The sequence below is a fragment of the Diuraphis noxia genome, unplaced genomic scaffold (assembly GCF_037042655.1).
Source record: "Diuraphis noxia isolate RWA-SAM2 unplaced genomic scaffold, SU_Dnox_SAM2 contig0003, whole genome shotgun sequence".
NCBI classification, from domain to species: domain Eukaryota; kingdom Metazoa; phylum Arthropoda; class Insecta; order Hemiptera; family Aphididae; genus Diuraphis; species Diuraphis noxia.
The window spans coordinates 21,919,338-21,946,504 of NW_028301713.1; the positions used below are offsets into that span (position 1 = coordinate 21,919,338).

Consider the following 27,167-nt stretch of genomic DNA (forward strand, 5'->3'; position numbering starts at 1 on the left):
TTAATTTTGTTTCAGTTGACCGTCCTCCATGAACACTGAATTTAACTGTACAACTTTAATAATGTGTATACAAAATAAATATCATGTATAATGTATAAACATAATGGTTGTTTAAATATTTTCATAAAGATTAAACTTTTTTTTATAGTCCTAAAAGTGTATGTCCTAAACGTCGTAATCACCACAAGTATATCAATAACAATTTATTATATAATAATTATAACCACCAAGCATTTAATGTGTTAACATAATGACTTAGATGTTCAATATTCATACGGTCCAATTACTATATACATTAATTGCGTATACTATTTATATAATTTATCATAACGTATAAGTATAATGAATGTTTAAATATTTTCACAAAGATTACATTTTTTATCATAGTTCTAAAACTGTATCAATAATAATATATATATATAATAATTACAACCATGCGTTTAATGTGTTAACGTAACTTAGGTATTTAATATTCATAAGGTTTGACTATTACTATACATTGATCGCGTATATCATGTATACAAGAACATACATATAAACCTGGGGGGGAGGTGCCAAAGTAAAAAATCTCTGATAAATGATAATGCAGCACATATAAGTTTTTTTAATAAGTGATGATGATGAAACATTCATATTACTAAAAAATAGGAAGGTGCATAACCTCCTTTTCCCTCTATGTGGATACCCATGCATTTATCCAATATACATAAAAAATATAAAGATTTGGCATGAAAAGATGGAAATAGTAATTTATTCTAAGATTTACACATTACATTTAAAAAACCAACACTTTAATATTATTATTTATTACTGTTGAAATCGATTAATTTGTTCTTCTATACAAATTAATAAAAACGTATGAGATTATAGCTTAAATTTCAAAATTAAATAGTAACAATATACTCAATATAATTATAAAATAAATATAAAAAGTTTTGATTTCAAAGTTGAACTATACAGTATACAGGGTGTTTAATGTGTATTAACTATTAAGATTTACTAACGTCAACTGTATACCTACTTATTAAAAAAATTAATGTCATCGCAGAATTCTGTTTAAATCAAATACAACCAAATAAAAGGTGATTGGATGAAAATTCTTTTATTTCTGATAAAAATATAGAATAACAGCAGCAACAACAGCAAAAACTATAACCATTATAATAATGGTATGACAATTTCAGATCCCGAAGGTGTAAGATGCATAAATAAGACAACATTGTGTATATTTCGCTTTGTTTGTATGTTATATCTTATATATACATAACAACTACGTGTTTATAATATGTATTTTTATGGCCTGCAATGTCATGATCTAGAATAATGGGCGATATTATCCACGGACTTAACTAAATATTATTTCGGTGACAAATCAAATAAATGTGTAACAAGGATTTAAAAAAATTCTCTTGTTTTTATTTTTTGTTTTACTTTACATCTATTTAGTCAAGCTCTATATTATGTATATTTTTTAAATATTAAATTTAATTGTGTGTAATATGTGCCAAATAAGATTGAACATTTCACTTAGGTCACGCTTATTACTCATAATCTACATAATTTTATCATTTTAAATAGACACAAGCTCATTATAAAGATTAATTTTTGAGCAAACGTTTCAAAGTTTCTCGTGTCATCAAAGTACAAACAATTTAAACCTATAAAGTTTTTTTTTATTATTCAAACAAATTGTTATATTTTTACAATTTAGTATTATTTCGTACCTATATAAATTTATTATTTTAAATCCCTATAGTTTTCTGACCTATTTAAAACTGTACGTAAACAAATATTTTTTTTTTTACATTTATTTATTTAATTATCTTTTTAAATGCTCGCTATGAAAAATTAATATTTGTGTTCAATGTAATACGTACCTATATTATAAGTAAGTAATTTCATTTACATCTAATACCTATATCATGTGGAATACATTTAATATTATGATAAGATAAAAATATTAATGGAGTAAGTATGATAAATATATTATATATTTATGATATCCACGTTAATGATTATTATTAGTTGGTAAATCACGAGGTACAAAATATGTGAATGACAATATACAAATAATTCTTTGTACAAGTCGCTTTTTGTAATGAAAATTTAGACAAAAAAGATTGTAATGGAAACAATATTACATGCCAAGAAAATATATTATTACAAAATGACAAGACTGCGCGAAGGGCTTTTAATAATAAAATAGTTTTAAAGCAAGAGCTGTTTATATGATTTACGACAATAAACGTTTTGAATTATAATGCTCAAGCTTGCGCAACTTATAAGTGGCAAACGTGCATTTTGGTAAAAAAAAAACAATTGCGTTTAACGTTTACATAGACTTTTACCAATGAAATGCGCTCACCAGACAACATTATTTACAATAGGTACCTCAGGTACCTACAGCATTAACGTTCGGGTGTAAATAATGTCTGGGGATGTAAAATTCTTGGTAGTTATACCATTTATTAGTAATGCATATTGCATATTGCAATAATAATATGACTACAGCTATGGGCTGTATATGAGTTAACTTAAACGACAAGTTAAAATATCACTTTACATATAATATCGGAACGAGGTGGGTGTACATTTTATTATAGTCCAGTGCTTGACTTAAACACAAAGTGTGTATATTGTACAAAGTACCTATACATATCATTACAAACACACAAACGATTAATAATTATTTTCACATAGGTGTATTATAGCTATGGGTTTCAAGTTTCAATAAAAAATGTTTGACTTTGACAAATACAAAAAAAAATATATGCACTACAGAGTTTCGTGGATGTTTGCATATAAGTTAAATATTTTTTTTCAATTTATTGATTTAATTGTATGCAGAGTTCAGTGTATATATAACAGAAATGATACGTACAATAACATATTGAATTTTGATTAAATTACAATGTTAAAAATATGAAATTATACAAACTATTTTTTAAATGGTCTGAGTAGTAAGTGGTAGCCTAGTAGTAGCTGTATACTTATATATTAATCTTACAACAAGAAATTATTATTAAACCAATTTATGAAGCACGTAAACATACATAAGTGTTGACGTGTTGTCTATCTTATAATTACAGTAAAGTGCATTTGAGATTTTATTATTTGATGTAGTTATAATTAAACAAAAACGTATTAATCATATTTTTAAAATTAAACTTGTTTTATTTGATGAGATTATACTTGAAAAAGGAAATCTTTAAGTTTAATCCTAAATACATTGCTTACAATAAATGAATACGAACATAAACGAAATTGTGTGCCACTTCTCAGTAAGTATATATACAAACAATTTCAAATTTAAGGTGAACCATTGAGTGTTGGGTTCTAAAACAACTTTGATCACATTTTATAATTAGATATTCTCAGAAATTGTTAAAATACATACATTATTGTTCACCTTAGTTTCTACATTCTTGATATTTTTGAAAAATTTAAGGCAATTTGCTCAGGTAATCTACAAATTTAGAGCTGCTGTATTAAGAAAATGTAACGTTTTTAGTGTTTTTACTACTCCAAAGAGTGTTCATGAAAATTCCTCGAAAGAAATATGTTTTAATACTCAAAATTTGTTGAAGTACCTCCGATGGGAGCCTCTTCCCACAGTCTATTCTGTCTGTTTAGTACTATTTTTTTATCAATTAAGCTTACTGTTCTACTTTTGTAACAGATAGCATAATATAGAATTTTGTTAGAAAAAAAAAAGCTCAAAATCTAAAATGATATAGCATTGACACGTGAATGTAAATTGTTTGTTGCATATAAATGATTTACAAGTTTACTGACCTACTAATTTCACTGATCTTACGAACGCTTCGAGTATCATGATATATAAAAACTCGGTAATTTTTATGAACCTGGGTTGAGTATCAATATAGTATGATACTCAGGTTTTTATAAGAGTTTCTGATATAAAAAATTTCCTAAATATACTCGTATATGGTATATAGGTACCTATCATACATAAAATATAATCTCGAAAAATGTAGAGTATCATAATATATACGATCTGAGAACAATGATAACGCAAACATAATATAATATAATGATAATTACCTATACTCTGATAATATAGAATATATGTTGTTGAAGCAGGATGATGAAAATAGAATTTAATATAAAAATTTTTAATAAAGAGTGATAAACTGTAGAGAAAAAATCCGAGCAACATGACAACAGACAAATTGAAAAGGATGTGTACGGAATCGGATTAATAGTGCTGTGCAGAGAATAAATTGAGAAAGATCAGATAAGTTTTTTTTTATCGTACTAAAATAGCTTTGTGTTTAAAAATTCATTCATTTTATATATATGATACATAAATTTATATAAAAAAAAAAAATAAAATGGATAGACATTTAAAGACAATAATATATAGAACCGAGAGATTACTATAAAGAGAGTAAGCGTGCACTATACGAGAAATGAGGATATAGCTAGATGTCTAGGTCTCTAAGACATCGTACATTGGTATATATTACATTTTTTATACACACAAACGAAGAGAACTCATCATATAGTTTTTTAATGGAATATCTGTGTGGATTTAAATACATTTAATACATTTAAATTATAAAAATTGTTATAAATTACTAAATCACATCTTCGAATTTATGCTCTTCGAAATAATTTCAAATAATCTAAACGAATTTCAAGTGTAATATTATTATCTTCTAAGTTACAGTATAATAAAGGATACAATTAAGAAACTTAATCTGTACTTGTTTATATAAATACTATATTATACTAATATTTATGTAAATGTTTATGTAAATACTGTATTCCTAAAAATTGTTAACCTTAAACTTCTTGTATCCTAATGTTCACAGACGCCGAGACTTATTTATTTAAATGAAAAAAAATTAAATTTAAAAACTTATCACAAAGTTTTTAGAGTACCTATCTACTTGTTCAGCTTCTTATCTAATTAAGATGGTCCCACACATCAAAAATTTAAAACAAACAAAAAAATTGCACAATAACACGAACAATCATGATAAAACCAATAAATTATTCGATTCACTTACAATTTAAATGTAGCATTGGACTGTCAAGAGTTGTGCAACTAGTATTTTTTTTTTTGTACAACTTTTCGCTATTTTGAACTTTGCTAAAAATAATAAATAACATTTTGAAATTTCAGTTTTTTTTTCAACGAAAGAAAATCTTTTTGTGGATCATTAAATATAGTATTAGACTATAATACGCGTTCACTAATTAAAGTTTTTTTCCTCGACTAACGCATATAATATAAGTTAATTAAAAATAATACGCTTTATCAAACATTTAAACCTCTGTAAATAGAAATGGATTAAGAAAATAAGCTGGTGTACACGTCAGTCATGTAGGTACCTACAACCTACGTATACAATATAATATCTCTGGTAGCTAGTGCAAATACAGTTGTAATAGTAATGGGTGTTTTTATCTCAACATTTCATTTGACGCAATGGTTTTCGAGAGAAAATACATAACTAACTCTAACATTACAACTGTAATGTATAATAAGTATATGTATATGGAAATGGAATAAATTGTGATGTGGCGGTGGTGGGGAAAATCACTCAAGGGACGAGGGACCTAAAAAAACGGTGACGGGAACGTGAATGAAAAAAATTATTGACAAAAAAAAACAATAATGATGATAATAATAATAAATCAAAAGCGATTTGATGGTACGCTGTTGAATTCAAAAATGAGTGCAAATACGATTCATCGTAAAACCGTGTGGTACGTGTCAAAAAAAACAAACGGTACGAAATCGTACGCGTTGAAATCAAAATGCACAAATAAAATAACACGTGTAAGACATTTTATTTATGTAGGATGATGGCGACAATGTCTTAATATTTTAGACGTCAAATACGACTTATGAGCGACTTTATAATTCAAAGCGTATGGCGTAATAAGACATTTCAGCTTATTTTCGTCAAAAACGTTCCATCTAATACATGCTAGGTATATTGTACATACTTGGACAAACGGTAAATTTATGGTCACAATATACTAATATATAAATATACTAATATACACAATTACCAGTGCGTAATATAGCAAACTTACGCTCAGAAGAACACTTGTAGCACCTTTAGTTTAAAAATTACAGTGAATCGACCTGTTATGAAACTTGATGGTATAAGAACATTATCTGTGTTTGTACGTTGGGTTTTTACGATAATTAAATTTTTAAGTAAGTTATGAGCATATAATATACAGTACATTAAAAATACTCATAACTCACTTAAAAATTGAAATATCGTAAAAAACCAACGTACAAACACAGATAATGTTCTTATACCATCAAGTTTCATAACAGGTCGATCCACTGTAATTTTTAAACTAAAGGTGCTACAAGTGTTCTGCTGAGTGTAAATTTGCTATATTATTCACTGGTAAGACGGAGACAAAAAATACCACTGTTACGAATACTCTAAATGAAATTGTATTTAATATTGTGAATACGACATAGGCCCTCACGCAAACATGGAGCCTATTATTTATCTTACATAATATATCGTTTATTGCTTAATAATTTTTATCGTGTACTTTTTTGAGTTTCCACGATTTATTTTAATTGCATAATTTTCATTAAGTATTAATAATTAAATTTTTAATTTAGCTAGTTAATCGTTGTATTTCCAATGAATTTTCAATATAATATAATATAGCATTACATTTATTTTTTTATGAATTAGTAGGTACGTGGAATTTTAAAAATTATCTGCAACTAATATGTTATACAATATACATACATATTTATTGGTTAACTGATCTCTGTGAAAATTGTTTTTCGAGTATGATGGCTTATCATTGCTTTCAAATTTAAAACACTCTTGTCTTGAACCGAAGTGATTGTCCGACAACGGATCTCCCAGGTTGTTTAATACCGACTTTTTTTATTTTGAGAACTCTTGTCTAAATAATTTTATAATAATTTTATTGTAGACAGAATTCTCAAGATAATCTGTTTTTAGTGATTTTATCGTCATTTTAATATCGTTAATTTTCATTAAAAACTTATGTAACATATTATTTGTTAAATCATAATGGTTTTATTAATCAATTAATTTTAATTAGTTATTTTTTCAAAGTGTTTATACCTATCTCGCGCACCACAGTTTATGATGAGATTGTTTTAACAATATGGTATGCTTATAGCTTGATTTTATTTTATCTTAATGTTAGTTTATTTTTAATTATTTTGTGAGTAAAATGTGATTTTCATTTTAAATAAAGCATTTGTAATATACAAGGAACTAGCAAAGCGAATTCAACTATTTTCCGTTTCAAAGTCTTGCATTTTTATTTATCAAAATATGCGGTAGTTATAAATTGCAGATGTTATATCGCACGATTGAATTGTAGGTACATGTAAATATTAATTATATTTTCTTCAAGGGTATTAATAATTCTGAAATTCATTAGTAAAATGTTTACTAAAAACCATTCTTGTATAGCGGTCGATTGTTCTTAATCCACCCCTCATAAAGATAAAAGTATCATTTCCAACCCTTCTCCTGTGTGTTTTTTTTTTTTTTAATTTTTAATACAAGCAATAAGTAAGACACAGACTACCTATAATAATATTGTTATTTTTATATGCTTTTATAATAATTATGATAGTATATTTACGTCATGACACAGTGGGCGGCGGTGATGACGAATCGGTCAGCAATCAGTGCTCCGCCGCAGAAGAACACCCCGTCCAGAGCAATAGCCACTTGCCAGGTGTGTTCGCCGATGTACGCCTCGTCACTTCCAATGATCCTTCGGTTATCGCCGTCCATGAAATCTTCGCGTTGTACGGTATGCAGTCGTTCCCTGGCTGACCCAAGGTGACCTGCAGACAGACCCATCCGCAACGGTTGTAATACGTCGTGCACGCCACCACGGATCGCAGAGCGACGTTTGAGCCGCTGCCGTTGAATCATCGAGTGGCCGTCATTTTTCCCGCCCCTGTCGCCACTGCCACCACTTCCACCACAACGTCCGGATTCTAACGACGGTGTCAAGTGAGGTGACTGTTCATTGAAGTTGTCGTCGTTCATTTGCCGAATGGACGATAGACCGCAATCGGGTGATTCTGAAACCAAAGAACGTCGCCGACGTCTTTAAGTTTCCGTGATGGTATTATAATATACTACAGTCTTGGAAGATAAGCCATAATAAGATCGGTAGTCGGCACATTGGTTTATCAATGCATTCGCTACCTGTACTGAGAAGAATGTTCAATTCATGCTTGGTGCCTCTTTCATCTACATTTCGAGCGATCAGTCAAATTGTCGGTATATTATTATTATGATACAATTTAAATGTTCTTTATAGCTAAAAACTTACAGTAATACAAAGTTAACGAGGTCCGTAAACTAGCGACGACCAAAAATCTAAAAGTATAATTATATAATATACATGATACACTTTATATCATATATTACACGATAAAATAATATTATTGAGCAAAATATAGCACGTTATTATATTTTGTACTGGCCGCTTCAATAAGACGAATCAAGTGAATATATTATATTATAGCGAGTCATGTACGAAGATCAATATGAGAAACCATGGCCGGCCGACGCCTAGCATTACTAAACGATGGGATGGAAAGCCGAGCTAATAAATTAAGGGCAATTCACCCCAATTTAAACAAAAATGAAATATTGGGGCGAGTTCTCTCTGGCAGGATAGATTCGAATCATCCACGGTGGAGCCCATTAATTGAAGGTATCTTTTCGACCTCTTTCACGATGGCTTATCCAACTATTAAATTTATTAAATTGATAAAAAAAAGTTAGTGGAAGACTCCGACAAAAAAAAAATAGGAGAAACCCAAAGCAGTTCAACTCACGTCGTCAAATCTCACATACCGGAAGTTCTCATTATAGATCAGATGAAACGTAATACGAATAACAACTACTGTTCATTCATTGCATCACGCACATACAGGGGTGTGCTCACGGGGGGGGGGGGGGGGGGAACTTGACAAATATATAATATGTATTAACGATTTACATATAGGTAATTATAATTATTTTTCGATTTTAGTTTTTTTTTTTTCATAAATTGATTAGTTATCATTTTCTCCTTATCAGACATAATAATAATAATAATAAAAACCACGCAAACTAGACTTTGTTTTATAATTACCTATTACTTATAGTTTTTACATTTTAATACATAATGATTTTTTATAAATATTCATTGAATAAAATATTATATTAAAAAAAGTTTAACCCCCCCCCCCCCCCCCCCCCATTCAAAATTCCTGAGCACGCCACTGCGCACATATAAGATCTATCGCCGAGGTGTAATTATTACACTAGTTGCAATTTATTAAGTTGCAAAAAAATAAAAACCAATTGTTTTTGTAAAAATTAGAGACTGGCTTAGGCAGACAAACTCGAACCCACGGGGTCATGAACACTCCACAACGATAATAATATTATTAATTAGGCACGATTTTATAGTGGCGATGGCGTATAGTTTGTCGTATCTACACATAATAATATTATAATATTCGGAGGAGATTTTATCTCGAAACTTATTTTAACGACAATTTCTTCTAAACAACTGTTGCTCGAATACTTTTTATTAGATTAGGTACTTAAATTATTTAGATAAGGATTTTCAAAACTCTGCAGATATTTTAAGATAGTTTTAAAAGTTTCGATTAATCACCAACGCGCGTCGTCGCACCGGAGCCTCAAGCTATTATTGTGTACCGTGTCGCATAACTGATAGTGCGTAACGATTTTATACCTATAATAGCACTGTGTAGTAACTTGTAAGTATCAGTATCCATATTGTTATAATCCATTCAGATACCGTGGTTTCGGTTCCATATGGCTTTACCCGAATCGAATAGGCCCCAGACGGTTATTCCGTTATAATTATTATTCAAATAATAACAATACAGTTGAATATACTTAAATACTTAATTATTTATACGTGAATGCGTTCTGACATTATTTTTTATTAAACGTTAAAAATATCATGGACAAATAATATTACACGGTATAAAATATGTTTTTGAGGGTTTTTATTTTATACTAGGTAGATTTAATTTTACTTTAAAGTCTTACAAAAACCGGGTTCGACTAAATAAGATAATCTATTTTTACAAATACTATTTAAATAGTTGCATTAAATTATTCAACAACAATTGAAATGAAATGAAAAAAAACTTACATTTTGTTTAACATCTGCGAAGTACGCGTTACCTATGCATTAGGGCATAAGAGTATAAGACAATTAACCTGCTTTACAAACATTACTCCATAACATTTTCATAAAGTTTATACTCCACAAATTATTTTAACAAAACATGAAATCCCGTTATATTTTAGAAACAAAAAAAACTACATAATATCATCGCACGCCCATATTATTACAAATTGTGTGTCACTATATCGATTGCACGTCGGTAACGAGCTGACCATAAATATCTACAGACTGACATATTATACTCAGTGTATATTTTAGGTCTATGACATGTTTTTTTGGTCAAATCGGCTTCAAAGATGAAAATCCTTTAGAATCCCGCTACATTATTGAGGTTTAGTGCCAACTATATTATGGACGGCAAAAAAGAAATATGAAATCACCTTCAATTTTAGATACGAGTATATATTTAAACGCTTCTTACGAAAATGATAAATTCTTTATGGTGATAAAAAGATAAATCCGTCACTGATTGCATTATTGCCTGCAGTAGCAATATAGTAGCGGTCGTCTACAAAGCTTTATCATAGCTAATCCGCAATTTAACATAATATATAGGTCCATCATAAAATATATTATATACCTTTTCGTGCGTTAAAGTGATCTAAGAGAATAAATTATCGTTTTATGTAAAAAGTCACTTAGGCGGTCGACTATTGAACAATATTTGCATAAGATAACTATTACTTATTGCTCGTATTCGTAAAATAACTTTTTAAGACGATTCGGTTTATAAATGAATTTGTGAAGTCTAGAATTTTGATATATATACCGTGTGTTCAATTTTAAAGGTATAAATACATATTTTTTTGATAAATTTAAATTTATAACTTTTTTTATCTGCGCATGCGCAGTAAAATAAAAATGTCTTAAATAGGAACCATTATTTTTGACACTGGATTTGGATTGCTCTATTTTTTTTTGAGCAACTTTGATCTTTACAGTTTGTTGATATCTTCAAAATTGCCATTTTTATGTCGGTCGAAAGTTTTAAATCAGTTAATTTGTAAATATCGCATTTTTCAACGCTCTATCTTAATTACACATTTATAGGTATTATTATAACAATTTATTTTTATTAAAACTACAATATGTATTTATTATTACATCGAATTTATAAAAAAATATCATTATAATTAATTCGTTGAAAAATGCGATATTTACGAATTAACTGATTTAAAACTTTCGACAGTCATAAAAATGGCAATTTTGAAGATATCAACAAACTGTAGAGATCAAAGTTGCTCAAAAAAAATATAGCAATCTAAATCCTGTGTCAAAAATAATGGTTCCTATTTAAGAAATTTTTATTTTACTGCGCATGCGCAGATAAAAAAAGTTATAAATTTAAATTTATCAAAAAAATATGTATTTATGTCCTATATCCTGTAAAAAAAAACCTGAATCAAATTCAAGGTCATACGGTCGAAATATTTCTTGTTACCTTTAAAATTGAACACACACATATATTATATATATATATTTTTTTTTTTTTAAACAAATCGTCGAGAATCTTAAAAGTTAAACTGAATAAAATATATTATGACCTGAAAACGAATAAAAATTCTGTAAATAATAGGAAACAATATAAAGCTATTTTAGTTTGATTCATTTTCCGTGCGTTTAGAAAAAATAAAGTTTATTCGAACTTGTAAATAAATCAAAATGTAATGGCGCGTTTAAGTATTTATTTTTATTTTATATAAAAAATCAAGCCGCTGTTATTCCCCTCAGTTTATAAATTATACAAAAGTTTGTACGATATATTTCGATTTACAAACTTAATGTTTTTTGAATAATTAATAATAATTTTTGCAATGTGAAATTATTATAAAACGTTTTAAGTAAACCACGAAAACGTTTTCCCATGTATTTTTCTTAATCACCTGATTAAAATACGTCAAAATTAATTATGTTTATGTAAGAAATTTTTTTCCTCCAACGGAAATCACTTCGAACCATTAAGTATTCAGTGCATATCGTACTGCACCATTACACCCCTTACAACCTCGCGAACGAAATCTTTGTGCTTATGGACTGTTTGATTTATAGTACAAACAATATAACAATACCGTTCCAAATCATAAATCATTGTAACAATATCTCAACGATTAGATATCTGAGCGCACATTCAAGTTTTAACGTCATCTGTTTATACATAATGCATACATACAGGCGTAGGAGGTAGATACTTCTCTTCGGATAAATACCTAAGATGTACAAAATAAGTTCTATTTGTATGAACGAAATAATTCAGTTACCTACCGTATTTATATCCAATCGAAGAAGCTATAACACAATAATAACAGCGAACAATAATATTACAGTAATTATACCTACTTCTAGAAAATGCTGCGTTTGATTGCTATTCATGTTCAGCAGACGAAGAAGCCTTATACGAAGAATGAAATATAATTTCTCATCATTCGTTATTTGGGCTTCCTATCGAGAGATTGAATTATTTGAATTCATTCAAAGTAGGTATATATACAGTCAAAACACAAATTTGAGATGTACGTGCGGTATCATATTAATATATTATTATACAGGTGCAGTATTTAAGCTCCTTTAATAATATTGTGATAGTATTATATGCTCACACTATATATTATATTGGATTGAATGCATGTATATATAGGTAGCGTTTCGACGATCGTTAAATGAAAAAATAATAATTTATGGCTGTTTTTGTTTTTCGTTTTTTGTTCTGTTTTCAGCACATTGAGACTTTTCAAATGGAAACTTTCTCAGCCGTTCTTATAGTTTGAAATATTTAATATGTATTATACAACATGGCGAATTTCGAGACAGTGAATACTACACTGTTCTGTGTACGTATAAATGTATAATGAAAATATAAAATAGCTTGAACCGTGAAAAAAAAACTATTTTCAGTCAGTTATTGTTCTTCGCTTGTGTTTACGATGTTATGGTGTAGACACTGTCGCCCAACTAATCAGCCTTCTATATTATAGGACTGTGCGAACTTTTTTCCTGTGCGTTTTTCATATATATTTTTGGTTTACTGATTTATTAGGTTTTGTTTATAAGGGAGAAAAAAATTACCGGATAACCGTGTCAGCGAGGTTATTGTAGTGATCCCCGGGGACAAATATATAACTACAAAAATATGGCTTATACAACTATATATAAATTGTCTTGTTATTCCTACCTTTGAGCGGTTTTATTTCACCACAATCTATTTGTGAGATTTTTATTATCCAATATTCGGTCGGTTCACTTTGAACAACCATTGCTATTTTCAAAGGTTTTTCTTGGTTCGGTTTCACAGCGACAACGGCTGAAAAAATCAATTTAAATCACTACATTATTAGGGTACTGAGTGCTGACTAAGTGTAATGAAATAACATTCACTTCGTTCAGTATGTTAAATCAAGACTTACTGCTATAACCAGTCAATGCTCCACACTGACCCGTCGTTGGCCCGTCGTTGGAATTCAAAATGTAAACTTGATCGATGTCACATACTCCTCCTATTTTGCTAGCCAGATTCACCGTTTCATAATCCACACTTCAAGAGTGCAAGACAATTATTATTATAAAAATTAATTGATAATACGGAAAACATTTTCGTGCATATAAACCTGAATATTTACTAAACATATATTAATAAATAAAATATAACTTGCAATTTTAGGAATATTTTTAAATTATTATAATATTTTAAAAATAATAATTTTTACCGTTCTATCAAATATTTATTTTAGTTTTATCTTTTATCAGTATTTGTGTGACGACTGTTCGTTCATATCATGATAATATAATGATATTTGACGAAAACATTATTTTTTTTTGATAGTGAAGTTATTTTCTTTTATATTTGTATAAATCATATTTCTATTTCTCGTTTTTTTTTTTTATAAAATACGCGTAATACGTTTTAGACATACGTGATACACGTATGGACAAAATTATCATGCAACGGAAGTCGTTAACAATAAATTAACAGTTGTTCGGTAGTTTGGTTGTTAGTTGTTAATGGTTATTCAGATTTAGCAATCATTGTTATTATTATAATGCAGTGACTGTAAATAATGTATCCAAGTATATTCAACAACAGTCACTCGGCGACACTTAAGTATTGGCGAAATGTTCTCCCAATATCACTTTATCGATGAAAAGTCAGTTACGTTATATTTTATAATTCTTCTACCACTATATGTTTTTTGTTAGATTCTATATGATTAAATACGTTTTATTTCACTAAAAATGAAACGTAGACTTTATCTGCACTTGAGTTAGTTAAAATTTTTTTTACCTAAAATAACAAACTTTATACAAAAAAATCGCATAGCAAAACTGTCAAGATAAATACATTTCCAGTTTTTTATAAAAATATTCTGAAGTAATATAGTTCATGATAATAGATACAATGAGGTATATAGGGTTTTCAAAAATATATTTTTTTGCGAAATCGGCTCCAAACATAATTACTACATATTCCAATTTTTTATGTGTTCTTACGGATTATGGTCAACCAGCCTATAAAAGATATAACATTCCTAAAATATATAAATAATTGGATCTAATTTTACCTTATTTAATACAATTTTCTTTATAAGCACAGAAAGTTCAATCTTATTATAAATATATACAATTTGAAGTTATAATAAGCCCACTAAAATAATTTGCAACAAACGTCTCTCATTTCCCAAAGATCTTTTTTGATATAGGTAAAATGTATATACTCTTAGACCCCAAAATATTCAAATGTAATAAAAATTATACTGAAACCATTAAAAAATATCAAATGGACACATAATATATAAAATTTGCGTAATGGGCCGATACTGACATGGATATGATTCCGAATGGTTCGCATTCGAAATTAAACACGATAAAAAATGTTGAAAAAAACTGTAACTGAGAGAATTTAAATCAACATAAAAAGCCAGTCTTCCTATATGTTTTTACTTTTTAATTCAGAAATGGAATATTAAATAAAAGTGTCTGCCTTTTGCACATTTCCTCTATACTGCAACTGCAGTATCCGCTCTCTGCATATTATATGAAAATTAAATATCATGTTAAAAGCAATGTTTATTTAAAGATTATTTTTATATAAGTATATTTAATAGTTTTCAGCCATTACATGTAAGTGTAAATAACTATTATTTTACTCGGAAAAATCGATTAGTTTTTCTTTTTTGTGAACAAAAGAATTTTATTTTAACTCCAGCTATGTATATAATAAATTTATTTAAACTAATTTATTTTTCAGTAGTTAGTACCAACAACTAGCTAATTAATTATTTACATTCAAACAATGCATTTTGTAATAATATTAAATTTTTGTATTTTTGTATTTTAAATTGTATATTATATTAATATGTAATTTTATAGTTATATATATACCTATATTATATACATTATACACTGCATATACACTCCACAACCTATAATATATACAGTTTAACAGTTTAATGATGAACGTACCGGACAGCACACGTATCCTTTTGAACAATTACGTCGTAATCGCATGCCAAACTGCCCGTATCAATTTTTAAATTATCCGGGGACTGAAGATACGTCACTTTTTGACTGGAGACGTCACCGCACGTAAGTATGACTGCAACAAATTATCCAACGGACGTCAAAAAAACAATTAAAAACACATCAACACAAGTATTCGGAAAAAAAATATTGTAAGCGTGCCATAGTACTTTTGGCTTATTACATACAACGTGTTTGGGCACTCATCAATATCGATAAGTAAAAAAATACCACGTTTGGGCATCTTTTAAATTAAAGAAGTATCTACATACCCTTGCTTAAGAATAGTATACAAGCCATACCTACATGAGCATTGGACATATTGCATAAATATAATATTATAATTCCATATATAGATAAGTATTAATAACATTTGTGATAATTCAAATAGATACGTGGAAAATTGAGTTATGTCAAATAATTATGAAATAATATCAATGAAAAAGTAGCATAACATATTATTATATAATAATCACACATAGACATCACACTTTATCATAGTCCACTATGATTATCTTAGCAAGTACGATTTTACAACCACGCGTATGGTTGCTAATTATGCACATATTAGTACTCGGCGTTAGCCCGTCTTATGTTTGTACATTGATAAAGTTCGTATGTGAAGTCAACATAATGCGCTTACTGATATTTAATTTTAATTCAGATATGATATATAATTTTTAATTTATACAACTTACATAAAAACCTACATAGCATACCTACAAATAATATATTTTAATTAAATATAGACTAAATAATGCACAAACGAGTATCGAATTTCGAGATAAAATGCCCAAACGTGCAGTGTGCTGTAGACGCAATTTTAATGTGTTGTAATAATATATTCATCTGTATTAAATGTATTATAGGTGTACTATTATATGTTCGGGTACTGACATGTGCAACAAATCAGATTACTCGATCCGTTGCAAGGGTTTCCGGTTTGACCACCGTGTTTGAAACACGATTCGGCGCTAATACACACTCCTTCCATTTTACCGGCTTGACATTTTCTCGGGTTGCACACTTCAGTAGTTAAAACTAAAGGGCTGTTAATAAAGCCATCTACGTTCTCATCAATATTCATGTTCACTGAAAGGAAAAAAGAAAAAACCATTACGTTTCACGTAGGTACCTGCACTAATTATACCATCACGCGTACATTATAGTAGCAGTTTATTAATAATAATATCATAACGAAAATAATCTCCGTAGTTCACCAAACATTACACAGTTGTTTTATGTGAAATAATTAAGAAATACTTTCCCGTTTTCCTTGCTATGCATCAAAAACAGATCGATTTGATAATTTGATAATATTATTATTTTATTTTATTATTACTATTATCATTTATCATCATACACGAATATTCAGTGTAGTACTTAGGGGTGAGGGGGTAAGCCCTTAAGCCCTCCTCCCCATATAACAAACTTACTATACCCGGTAGTAATGGAGTAATGATAATACCGTACTTCAGAAGTATCTAGACTTTTTAATTGTATTCACTGTAAGTAAAGTAATTTTTCTTCCTTAAATATACAATCATAGCCATTACTCATTGATATCATAAATTATATTAAAATCAATGGACATAAAAACAAAAAAAATAGTTTCTTGTCGTAAATAGAGTCCAGATCTGTATGATAGTTTCACCTATTATAATATTTTATTTATGAATGTATGCAGCTTAGAAGAAGTAAAAATGTATACAAAATTATAAAACTAAGAAAGCAAATAAAGTTTATTTTTTACATAATATAAAATCATATTTTTGAGTAGATAATTAAGTACTTATTCCAACAACGATATGAGATTACAATCAATGATAAGTAATACTTATATTTTTTTCTAGTTAAATAATATATTAATATAATAATAGTATTGGTACTTGGTAATAGAATGAAAATTTCATCCTCTTTTCTGTATATAATATTCTCATATTTTAAGATTTTTATGGGTAAACATGTCCTGAGTCGAATGAAAAATTATGACTTTGTATTAGAGAATAACATTTTAAAAGAAAAATTGTAATTTGTATAATATGAATACTCTCTGAATACTGAATTTAAGTTATTTTATTCATCAAATATAAAAATTATTAACTAGGTAGCTAATATATTTATACAAAAAACTAATAATTATTAATCAATCAGTTTAATGTGCTTTAATTAATTCATATTTGAAAAAAGTCTATAAACATTAAAAATTAATTTAAAAAATCTTTAAAATTTAATAAATAAATAAAACCAAATTCATACAAAAAACTAAATGTTTAGAGAAGTATAGTGATATCGCTATTCATTATTATAACTGTATTTATACTATGGAGTCATCAGTCATATATTAGGTATCTAAACACTAAATTATTTTATAAACAATAAAACACCTGGTTCTTGAATGTAAAATGTATTTGTTTTAATTAAATATACTTTTTAATATATTTTACGTTATTTGCTTAAAATTAAAAAAAAAATATTATAACATGAACAACTTAGTCAAAAATATATAAATACAAATAAAAAAGTGGAAAACAATGGATTCGTGTTTTAATGGTAAAGCTTTGAGGAAAATGTAAGTTGTATAAACTTAATTAAAACTTTCAAATTCGATCATGACTAAACAGATAACATTGTAAGAAAACATATGTTTTTTAAGTATGATAATTTAAAAAAAGTTGAACATTTTTAATATATTATTAAATAATTAAATATTTATTATCATTTTAAGGACAATTAGATTATGATAGTATTAATAGTTAATACTTAATACCATGTCTATAATAGTAAAAGGACTAAAAAAGTGATTTTAAGATCCATAATATATTTTATAGATATCATAAATATAATCGTCACGGACTGGATATATTATGAGAGATGTTGTTTTATTATATTATGATCCTCGTCTCGCTTTGCTCACATATTAGTGGAGGATAGTGATGCGTTAAAAAATTTAATTAGAAAGCAATGAAAAATATAGTAGTATAGTATCGTAAAAAATGTGATATGATTTATTAATTGTTTTTTTTTCAGATTTTCTATTCTTTGTAGTAATTATTGAAAATTAAAAAAAAAATATTATGTTATAAATTTACTTCTTTTTAAGTCTTAACTTCTGGCTAATAACACCTACTAGACTTGATTCACAATAATTCATAGAATACTAGAATAGATATAAGTAATGATATTTTTTATAAGGAAACTTTATTTTTATTTTACAATCGGTCTGAACTAGAGTTATACTCTTGAAACTTAATAATAAAATAAAATAATCGTTAATAATTTGGCAATTACTATTCGAAACTCAAACTTAAGTTATTATAGATGACAAATAGTTCACAACTTGAGTATTTCAGAATATTTTAGGCTTTTGAATAATATTACCGAGCTGTAATATTTACGATGACCTAAATACCATTATGAAAGCTATACCTACGCCAATATCACAATATTCAACCTGAGCCTTTAACGACTTATTCGACATGGTCCGTAAAGTAATTAAAATTAAATAAGAGAGATGTAATTTAATTAATTTTTAGTGAACGGTTTGACTCCATTATAAGTTACAAATATTTTATCAACCCATCATATGCATCACTTTTAAATCTAATTAATAGTTTTATAATATTATTTTATATATTTATAAGTTCAACCTAATAAAATATCTTTTAAAATCAAATCAAAACTTTGTAAATATTTTTTTTTTTTTAATCTACTTTAAATGTTGCAATAGGAAATATTCTCAGATATAAGAAAATGTATTGATTTTCTAAGAAATTATTTATTTTTAAACTTAAAGATACCTGTATATAATATAAATGTATATCATCATGTTCACGCAGTATTTTATTAAAATTTTGCGTGCATAATATATAGAGATATTGCAAAAATTATAAAATTCTTAACTTTTCTACGAAAAGTCACTGAGTATAATACACAAAACTCCTTCGTTCAAATAATTTTTTTCTAGAATGCGTCGATCGATTTCAATAAATTGTCCAACCGTATGACATCCAAAAAGGTGTAACCTTTATACCCAATATGCAAAGTAGATACTCTTATTTGCATACTAAGTTTATCTGGATATTTATTAACGAAGTATATATTACAATGTGTATCACCACAATATACTGTGTCGTTATACATGCATAATAAATGTATTACGAGAAGCAATATTACAACATAGATTTCACCATTTTGGTTATGAAGCAAAATAGTAAATATTGATTATACTAAATTTTAATTTTAAACCCTAATTGTATATATTATCATAATGCGCATAATACACTATTAACTCGATCGAAATATACACATTATAATGAAATATTATGCTTAAATACCTTCGGAACGAACGTTGTATCAAACAGAAACGCGAAGAGATGGATTCAAGATATTACGATTACTTCAGTGAATGACATTTAATAATACCTCGTTAATTTAAAGTCATCAACTATATATGACGTTTAATGTTTTGAAGCAAAGTCACCTCAAACAACAAATTATTATGGAAGACATTAGTGCACACAAACCATCATCACGCAAATTATTTCAAAGACAAAACATTTAAATGCTCTTCGTCTACCGCAGATTAGCATAAGCTAAGAATCAAAGTCGAAATGCTCTCATCGTTACTTGACAAATATCCGTGAGTAGGTACACTAAGGCACTAAGCTATTTTAATAACATAAATACTAACAGATATCTATAATGAGTGATGATTAAAATAATGATAAGTAATCGCAATGGTAATAATATTGTCATATTGGGTTGTGCCGTTGTAGAGAGGAATGAAATGTTAGGTATATTAAAGTGAGTCTCACAATGTGGGTCACCAGCCGATAAATTATTTCTAATTATTAATATGCTTTAAAACAATAAAAACTTATAAGGCCCGTCAAATATGATTTTTAAGATTTATTAATTCTACTCAAGTTCAAAATTGAAATTATTTTGCTATTAATTTCGCTATTAAGAACCTAATACTACGGCCAACGTGTATAAGTCAACAGTATATATAGCACATACATAATTTATGTAAATATTTTAAAATTAAAATCATCATAATTTTCATTAATTACGTATAGAAACGGATACGTACATACGGTCATATAAGCATATTGAATTAGGTACACATATTGATAACAGTGTATTACTATAGCGTCAGATGGGATATTTTATTAAGCCTTTAAGGGTCAAAATCGATGTGACACTCAGCAGAAAATGTATAGTGTCTGATCTACCTACATCGATTAGATTTTTTTTCAGATATTTCGGAAACTTATAATTGACAAATAATGGTTACACTGTTATATATTAATATATTATTAATAGTCAAACAGACATTACCTACATAATAATGATGTATTATATTATCGTTTACGCTGCGCCGCTGCCGTCAGTCTGCAGTACTGACATCGAATTGTCGTCGTTTGAAATATTATTGAAACACGTCGTAATATCATTCATCAATGGAAAAAATGTAGACTGAAAACGGGCATATAATATATAAAAGGTGGTTATATCAAAGTAAAACACGTGGATAACAAAATATATTATCACATTCGATCCGCCGTTAAATTATTATTTCAATTCGATTACGGAACATATGAGCTGATAAAATTTAACGTACAACAATGAACAATGATATTATTATATTAATGCGTGGGCAAACTGGGCATCGTTTACTATGTATCGGACATTGTTCATTAATTCGGATTCCAGTTAATCATTTTACATTTTCCTGAGTGGTTTATATTAATCTAACCACTTTGACGAGCTCGTTTTTATATGTTAAGTGGTAAGTCGGTTTCAATAAATTAATACTGTACACAATAGCAAGTTATCCGCATAGATAGCATATTTTAGTGTTATACTTTATCCAGATAAAAATATTTAAAATATCTTATTTATGTAGTCATATATATAATATATTTAAACAAAATAGTTATCTGATAAATTATATAATATAGATAATATTTTTACGACAATATTTTCAATTATATATGTATTTTTTTGTGGGGGAGGTGTTAATTTTTCTATAGAATTTTTTCCCTAGATTTATATAGAATATGCAATTGGTAGTAAATAAAAGGCACATCGTCGCGAAATTGATATGTAGGTAGGTAATCATATTATTATATACGAACAGACTCACGCGTTAATGCGTATTGTGGTATTGACATAAATATTACACAATACACGTGTTATACATGATGCATTGTACCGAATAAACCTCAACCCCTATCAGCTATCCACTCGATGGCCTACAATAAAACGATGCCCTGTACAATATAATATATTATAAAATATATACAGAGAGATTCGCCGAATATGTCCAATCCCTTTTTATTTTCAAATAATGCAGTTATTCAACATTTTATTTTTTGAATTATTAAAAATAGGTATTTTAGACAATATGTTCAAAGTTTTGAGATTTTTTTTGTACTACTAAAACAGTGTCGAGTGTAGTGATACAAATAACTTATCTTGGAGGTGGATCATGCTTGTTGAATCACCCTGTATATTACGTATAAAAACGCGCTTGGCGTTCAGCGGTAGTTACCTACCTTCGTTACCGGATGCTCGTTCGGCGGCGTCAGTCGCGCGTTCGTCGTCTTGCAGCAAATACTTTTGGTGCCGCATAATGAAATTGGTAGCGTTCAACAGGGTCATGGGCACGGCTTTAAAGTCGATCGCGTGGCCTCGTATGCTGCAAACGATCACACATCAAACAATAGCATTATAATATTATCACACAAAAATAAATTATACAAAATATATTATTGTGAGAGTGAGACTCTTATAAAAAAAACCCGATTCCACTATTTAAAAAATACGCATAATACTGTATCCAAAGTATAAATTTGGCTCATCTTGAGGTGACAAAAACATACATTAACAAAAGAAATACATGTAATCAAAATATTTAAAATTTAGCTTTCGACAAATGAGTTTTCTCCGTTTACTGAAAAAAAATTATATTGGACTCTTGTTCAGATAAGTGTGTAGTATAGTATAGTACTATGTAGTATAGTAAATTATAATGTAATTTTACCTAAAATATATTATACACATGAGCATGACATTTGGACAAACGTAGAAGGTTTGCTTAAAATTAAATTAAATTCGCACATGTTTGCTGAGACACAATACAAATTATAATTGTTGTTTAATATTATGATGATATAAGATGTTATTTCGTATAATAATACGTAATCATATCATACATCGTGTACCAAAATTAACCATAATATATTATATATAGTTTAGAAGTTTATTTTCCGTATAACTTGTACCTCGATATAATAGTCACAGTCACTTTTGACGTGTGCTCACTAACTTAACGATAGTCACTAATCACTATTATTACAGCGACGTAATGTAAACTTACAACAGGTCATTTTTTACTTAACAATCTTATTCGGAACAGATTATTTTACTTTTCGGTATGAATCGTTTTTTTTTTCAATGAAACAAAGTTGGTAGGTATCTAAAGTTTATTATTTTGCTTAGCTTAAAAAAAAATTGTAATAAATTTTCAATAACAAAATGACAATGGGTAGGTTAGTTATATGTTCATATAATATATTAGTTTTTTTTTATAATCTGTTTATTTATTGTTGAGTTATATAATAAATAAATATAGGTAACGTACCTATACTCAACTATAAGCAATATGAATTATAATGTCTAATATAATGATAATTTTATGACAATTAAAATTTAATTTTCTTAAAAAGGATTGTAAGTTACATACATTAATTAACATTTTTTTTCAACAAACACATTTTATTTTTTGGTATGTAGGTATAGATTTAAATTTTCAAGGAACTTGACTCTCCGCAGAGACTTATTTAACTATACCGGTCAATTATTAGCTTCCTCACTAGTTATACCAGAGTTTTTTACGGTTTTATTTAAAATTTAAAGAAGATTTAATCATCTCCAATATATAATATATCACCTAATTAATGCCACTTTGTGTGTTATCAAATACTCAAGATCGTGTTTGATTCAGATGTTTTTGAGTTGAGGATTAAAAAACTTAAACGTGTGTTAAATATGTATTAATACATTAAATAAGTACAGAATTTAAAAAGTGTATCGGGTATATCGTGTATATCATAATTTTTTCTTTTCACTAACCCGGTTTTAAAAATAAACTGCGAAGTGAATATAATTATTTTGGGTTTTTAAGCCAGCTATAAAAAAAAATAACGAGTGAAGTATTAAAACTTATTAAACGTATACAAAGATTGTAATATTAACGGCCTACATTATTCATCACCCATCCATTTTCCGGGCGATATTATCTTAAGATGACCATATTATTATTATGTAGCCCCAGTGCCCCACTGTCTATCGTACATTTTCTACGAAGTGCTCGTCTGCAGAATGAGCAAAATTATCGATTTCACCAAACGAACGTGACAAATAACGTATAAGGGTACTTACTTTATGTTTATGTATACACTATACAAAATAAATATTATGATATCGCGTATATTATTATTTATAGGTAGGTTCCTACCTGGTCAGCCAACTACAGCAACAGGTGAACACCACGGCGGCGGTATATGATACGCGTATTTCCATGATTCGGACTGCGACGAAAATCAAGCGCGCACTATCATCCGATGCGTCCAAAGTTGTTTTTATGTATAATGGCTTATTCATAAATAAATCTAAATAAAATACACGAGTGTGTTGTACGGATTACTACGCGATTCATATATTATTGTTGCAGTACACCTGTAAGCTAGTCGGGTTCGATATGAATGCATAGAAAACATAAAAAGAGTGTATATAGGTAGGTACCTACTCGTTTACCTACTATATTTACTCGTTCGTAATTACGATGGCCACTGCATCAGTAGGTATATCACGCGCCGTCACGCTCTCATTCGTTGGGATAGAGCACACTCGAGCCGCCGCGCGCCGTGCGCTACCCATTGAAGATTTAAGCTGAAGCCGCTACTACTGCTGTTTTTTTCATATGGATGACTTTACAGGTACCTATAGCTTCATTATTTTGTTATGATTTTACGGTCGTCCAACGTCCAATTTGATACTCAACAGTCTTTTGCTAATTTTTTTTACAACATAATAATTATTGTTATTATTGTTATGGACACCCGTTAACACCTATATATATATATATATATATATATATAATACACACATATATATATATACTGTACATTTATATGTGTATAATTTTATTCACTATGTTATTATATCAAATTATATGTCTCACCATGTTTGTAATCATTATTATATTATGATAATTTATGTGTATAAAGTAATATATATCATGATAATTGTTTTGACTAACAAATTTGTCCAGTTATCTCTATAAGATGTACCATTTGAAATAATCATGGTTTTCTTTTCTTCGTCGTATTTCATACCGGACGATGAGCATTTTATTATTATTATTTATTCAGAGGACAACGTCCAAAAAGTATATAAATAGATATAGGAATAAAAATAAAATATAATAATTAAAAAATATTCAACATATTTATCCACAACTTAGAAGAGCAAGAAAAAACAATATGAATTCTTACTTATAGCATATACATAATAATATAACATAAAGTTTCCAAATAAAATATTTAAAGCAAACAAAATCTACATTATTTATTGTATTCCCAACAGGTATCAAAATATTGATAGATGCGCAACACATAATATAATCTTGGGAATAATGTGAAATATAAAATAATTCCTTATTTCAAAATAATATTGCTTTGTAGGGAGTGTATTGTGTATTGTGTATTATTTTAATATTTATAATTATATATATATATATTATTATAGGCATACAAGGTGACTCATCAAACATACTCGAAAATCATATAAATTTTTTAACACGGAACATATGGCAAAACCACTGGGTAAACCAAAAAAACAAACTACGAGAAATAAAACAAAATATAAATCCCTGGCCACAAACAAAAACAACCAGGAAAACAGAAATAATAATAACCCGACTAAGAATCGGTCACACCCTCCTCACTCATGGTCACCTTATGAACAACCAAACACCAACAGAATGCCCCTCGTGCGGAACGACCCTCACTGTTAAACACTTGTTGACCGAGTGCAGATCCAACGAGGAAGAACGTAAAAAGCATAACATACCTTCCAACCTGTACGAAATTATCGGTCCCGACTGCCTACCAGAAACCATCATATCTTTCCTCAAGGCATTAAATTTAGAAAAAAGCATATAATAATTAATAGTAATAAGTCACTAATATTGTATAAACTGTTTTTTTTCTTCCTATTCTATGTAAATATTTATAAGTATATAATTGTATAAAACTCAAAGCTAATGGCCTATGCTGCCGAAGCTGTAACGTTCAATAAAAAAAAAAAAAAACATACTCGCCTTCCTTTTTCATTTAATAATGAATTTGGAATTTTTAAGGTATACCTATTTAGATTTTCTTTACTATTTAAGGAGTTTCATGGAGAGATATTTTCAACTGACTTAGCATATAAAGAAGTATTCTTCATTAGTATAATAATAATATAGACTTGCAAGATATGGAAGGCTATAATGGTTCAAATATTAAGGAAGTTTATGTTAATCAATCACAATTTTGTTTATATTTAACGAGACACTACAACAAAACATAGGTATAGTATTTTCTATTAAGAATCAACATTTTTCAATAAGTACAATACAAACAACCATAATCACCATAATACAAAATATTTAATGGTCAAACAAAAATATATTTTAACAAATAATTTTTATGTGCATTCCAAGTATACATATACAAATTAGTTAAATAAGTTAGGTACTTTGAATGTCACTTATGCTCAAACCCGAATAATTAGTGCATATTATGTTAAGTTTCTAAATCAAAAATATAAACTTATACCTATGTATAAGTAAGTAAACAAAAAAAAAAATAAACTCAAACCCTAATTTCTGGTCAGGTGGCACTCTGGGAGCCTTCCTCCTCTTATTACTTTTTTCTTTTTTTTTTCACATATTACTTATTACTCTGTCACCACACTTACTCATTATACACTTACATGTATAGATTGTAAATATACTTTATTTTTAATTAAAAAAAAAAAAAAAAAAAAGTAAGTAAACAAGTATATCTATTAAAATTTTGTTAATTATTGAAATATATCTAAATATATTATGTATCTATAAAATAATTTCCGTATAATAATTCAGTTTAGGTACGATTAAAATGTTATGAATGAAATATTTTTTTATATGTACTTCAAACAATATAGTTTAGTCATTAGTGTATAAAATACAATTAATGTAATGTACAACGATGTGTAATAAAATAGTATTGACTGCAGTTGTCATTTAATCGAACGAAATAAATTAATAACACTCTAGAATGTTTTTACTAATAGAACGGCCTCATCGATCGGGTTTCATGTCGTCG

The 27,167-nt window shown here is 28.0% G+C and overlaps 2 protein-coding genes across 2 annotated transcripts in view; one reads left to right on the plus strand and one right to left on the minus strand.

Moving 5' to 3' along the window:
- LOC107162240 (uncharacterized) overlaps positions 1 to 24,545 on the minus strand; it is a 59,435-nt gene extending 34,890 nt beyond the window's left edge. Inside the window, exons 1-7 of the mRNA XM_015509054.2 lie at positions 24,272 to 24,545; positions 22,308 to 22,450; positions 16,642 to 16,836; positions 15,688 to 15,820; positions 13,635 to 13,762; positions 13,403 to 13,531; positions 7,642 to 8,092 (exon numbers count right to left, since the gene is read on the minus strand). Coding sequence (XP_015364540.2) covers positions 7,642 to 8,092; positions 13,403 to 13,531; positions 13,635 to 13,762; positions 15,688 to 15,820; positions 16,642 to 16,836; positions 22,308 to 22,450; positions 24,272 to 24,417 — 1,325 coding nt within the window. The 5' untranslated portion in view covers positions 24,418 to 24,545. The remainder of the gene's footprint in view (positions 1 to 7,641; positions 8,093 to 13,402; positions 13,532 to 13,634; positions 13,763 to 15,687; positions 15,821 to 16,641; positions 16,837 to 22,307; positions 22,451 to 24,271) is intronic.
- A 37-nt stretch (positions 24,546 to 24,582) lies between these two features.
- LOC107162229 (uncharacterized) lies at positions 24,583 to 26,705 on the plus strand. The gene is made up of 2 exons (XM_015509035.2): positions 24,583 to 24,752; positions 25,564 to 26,705. Exons 1-2 carry the CDS (start codon positions 24,737 to 24,739, stop codon positions 25,977 to 25,979), a joined length of 432 nt encoding a protein of 143 aa, XP_015364521.2. The 5' UTR covers positions 24,583 to 24,736; the 3' UTR covers positions 25,980 to 26,705.
- The last annotated feature ends 462 nt before the right edge of the window (positions 26,706 to 27,167 follow it).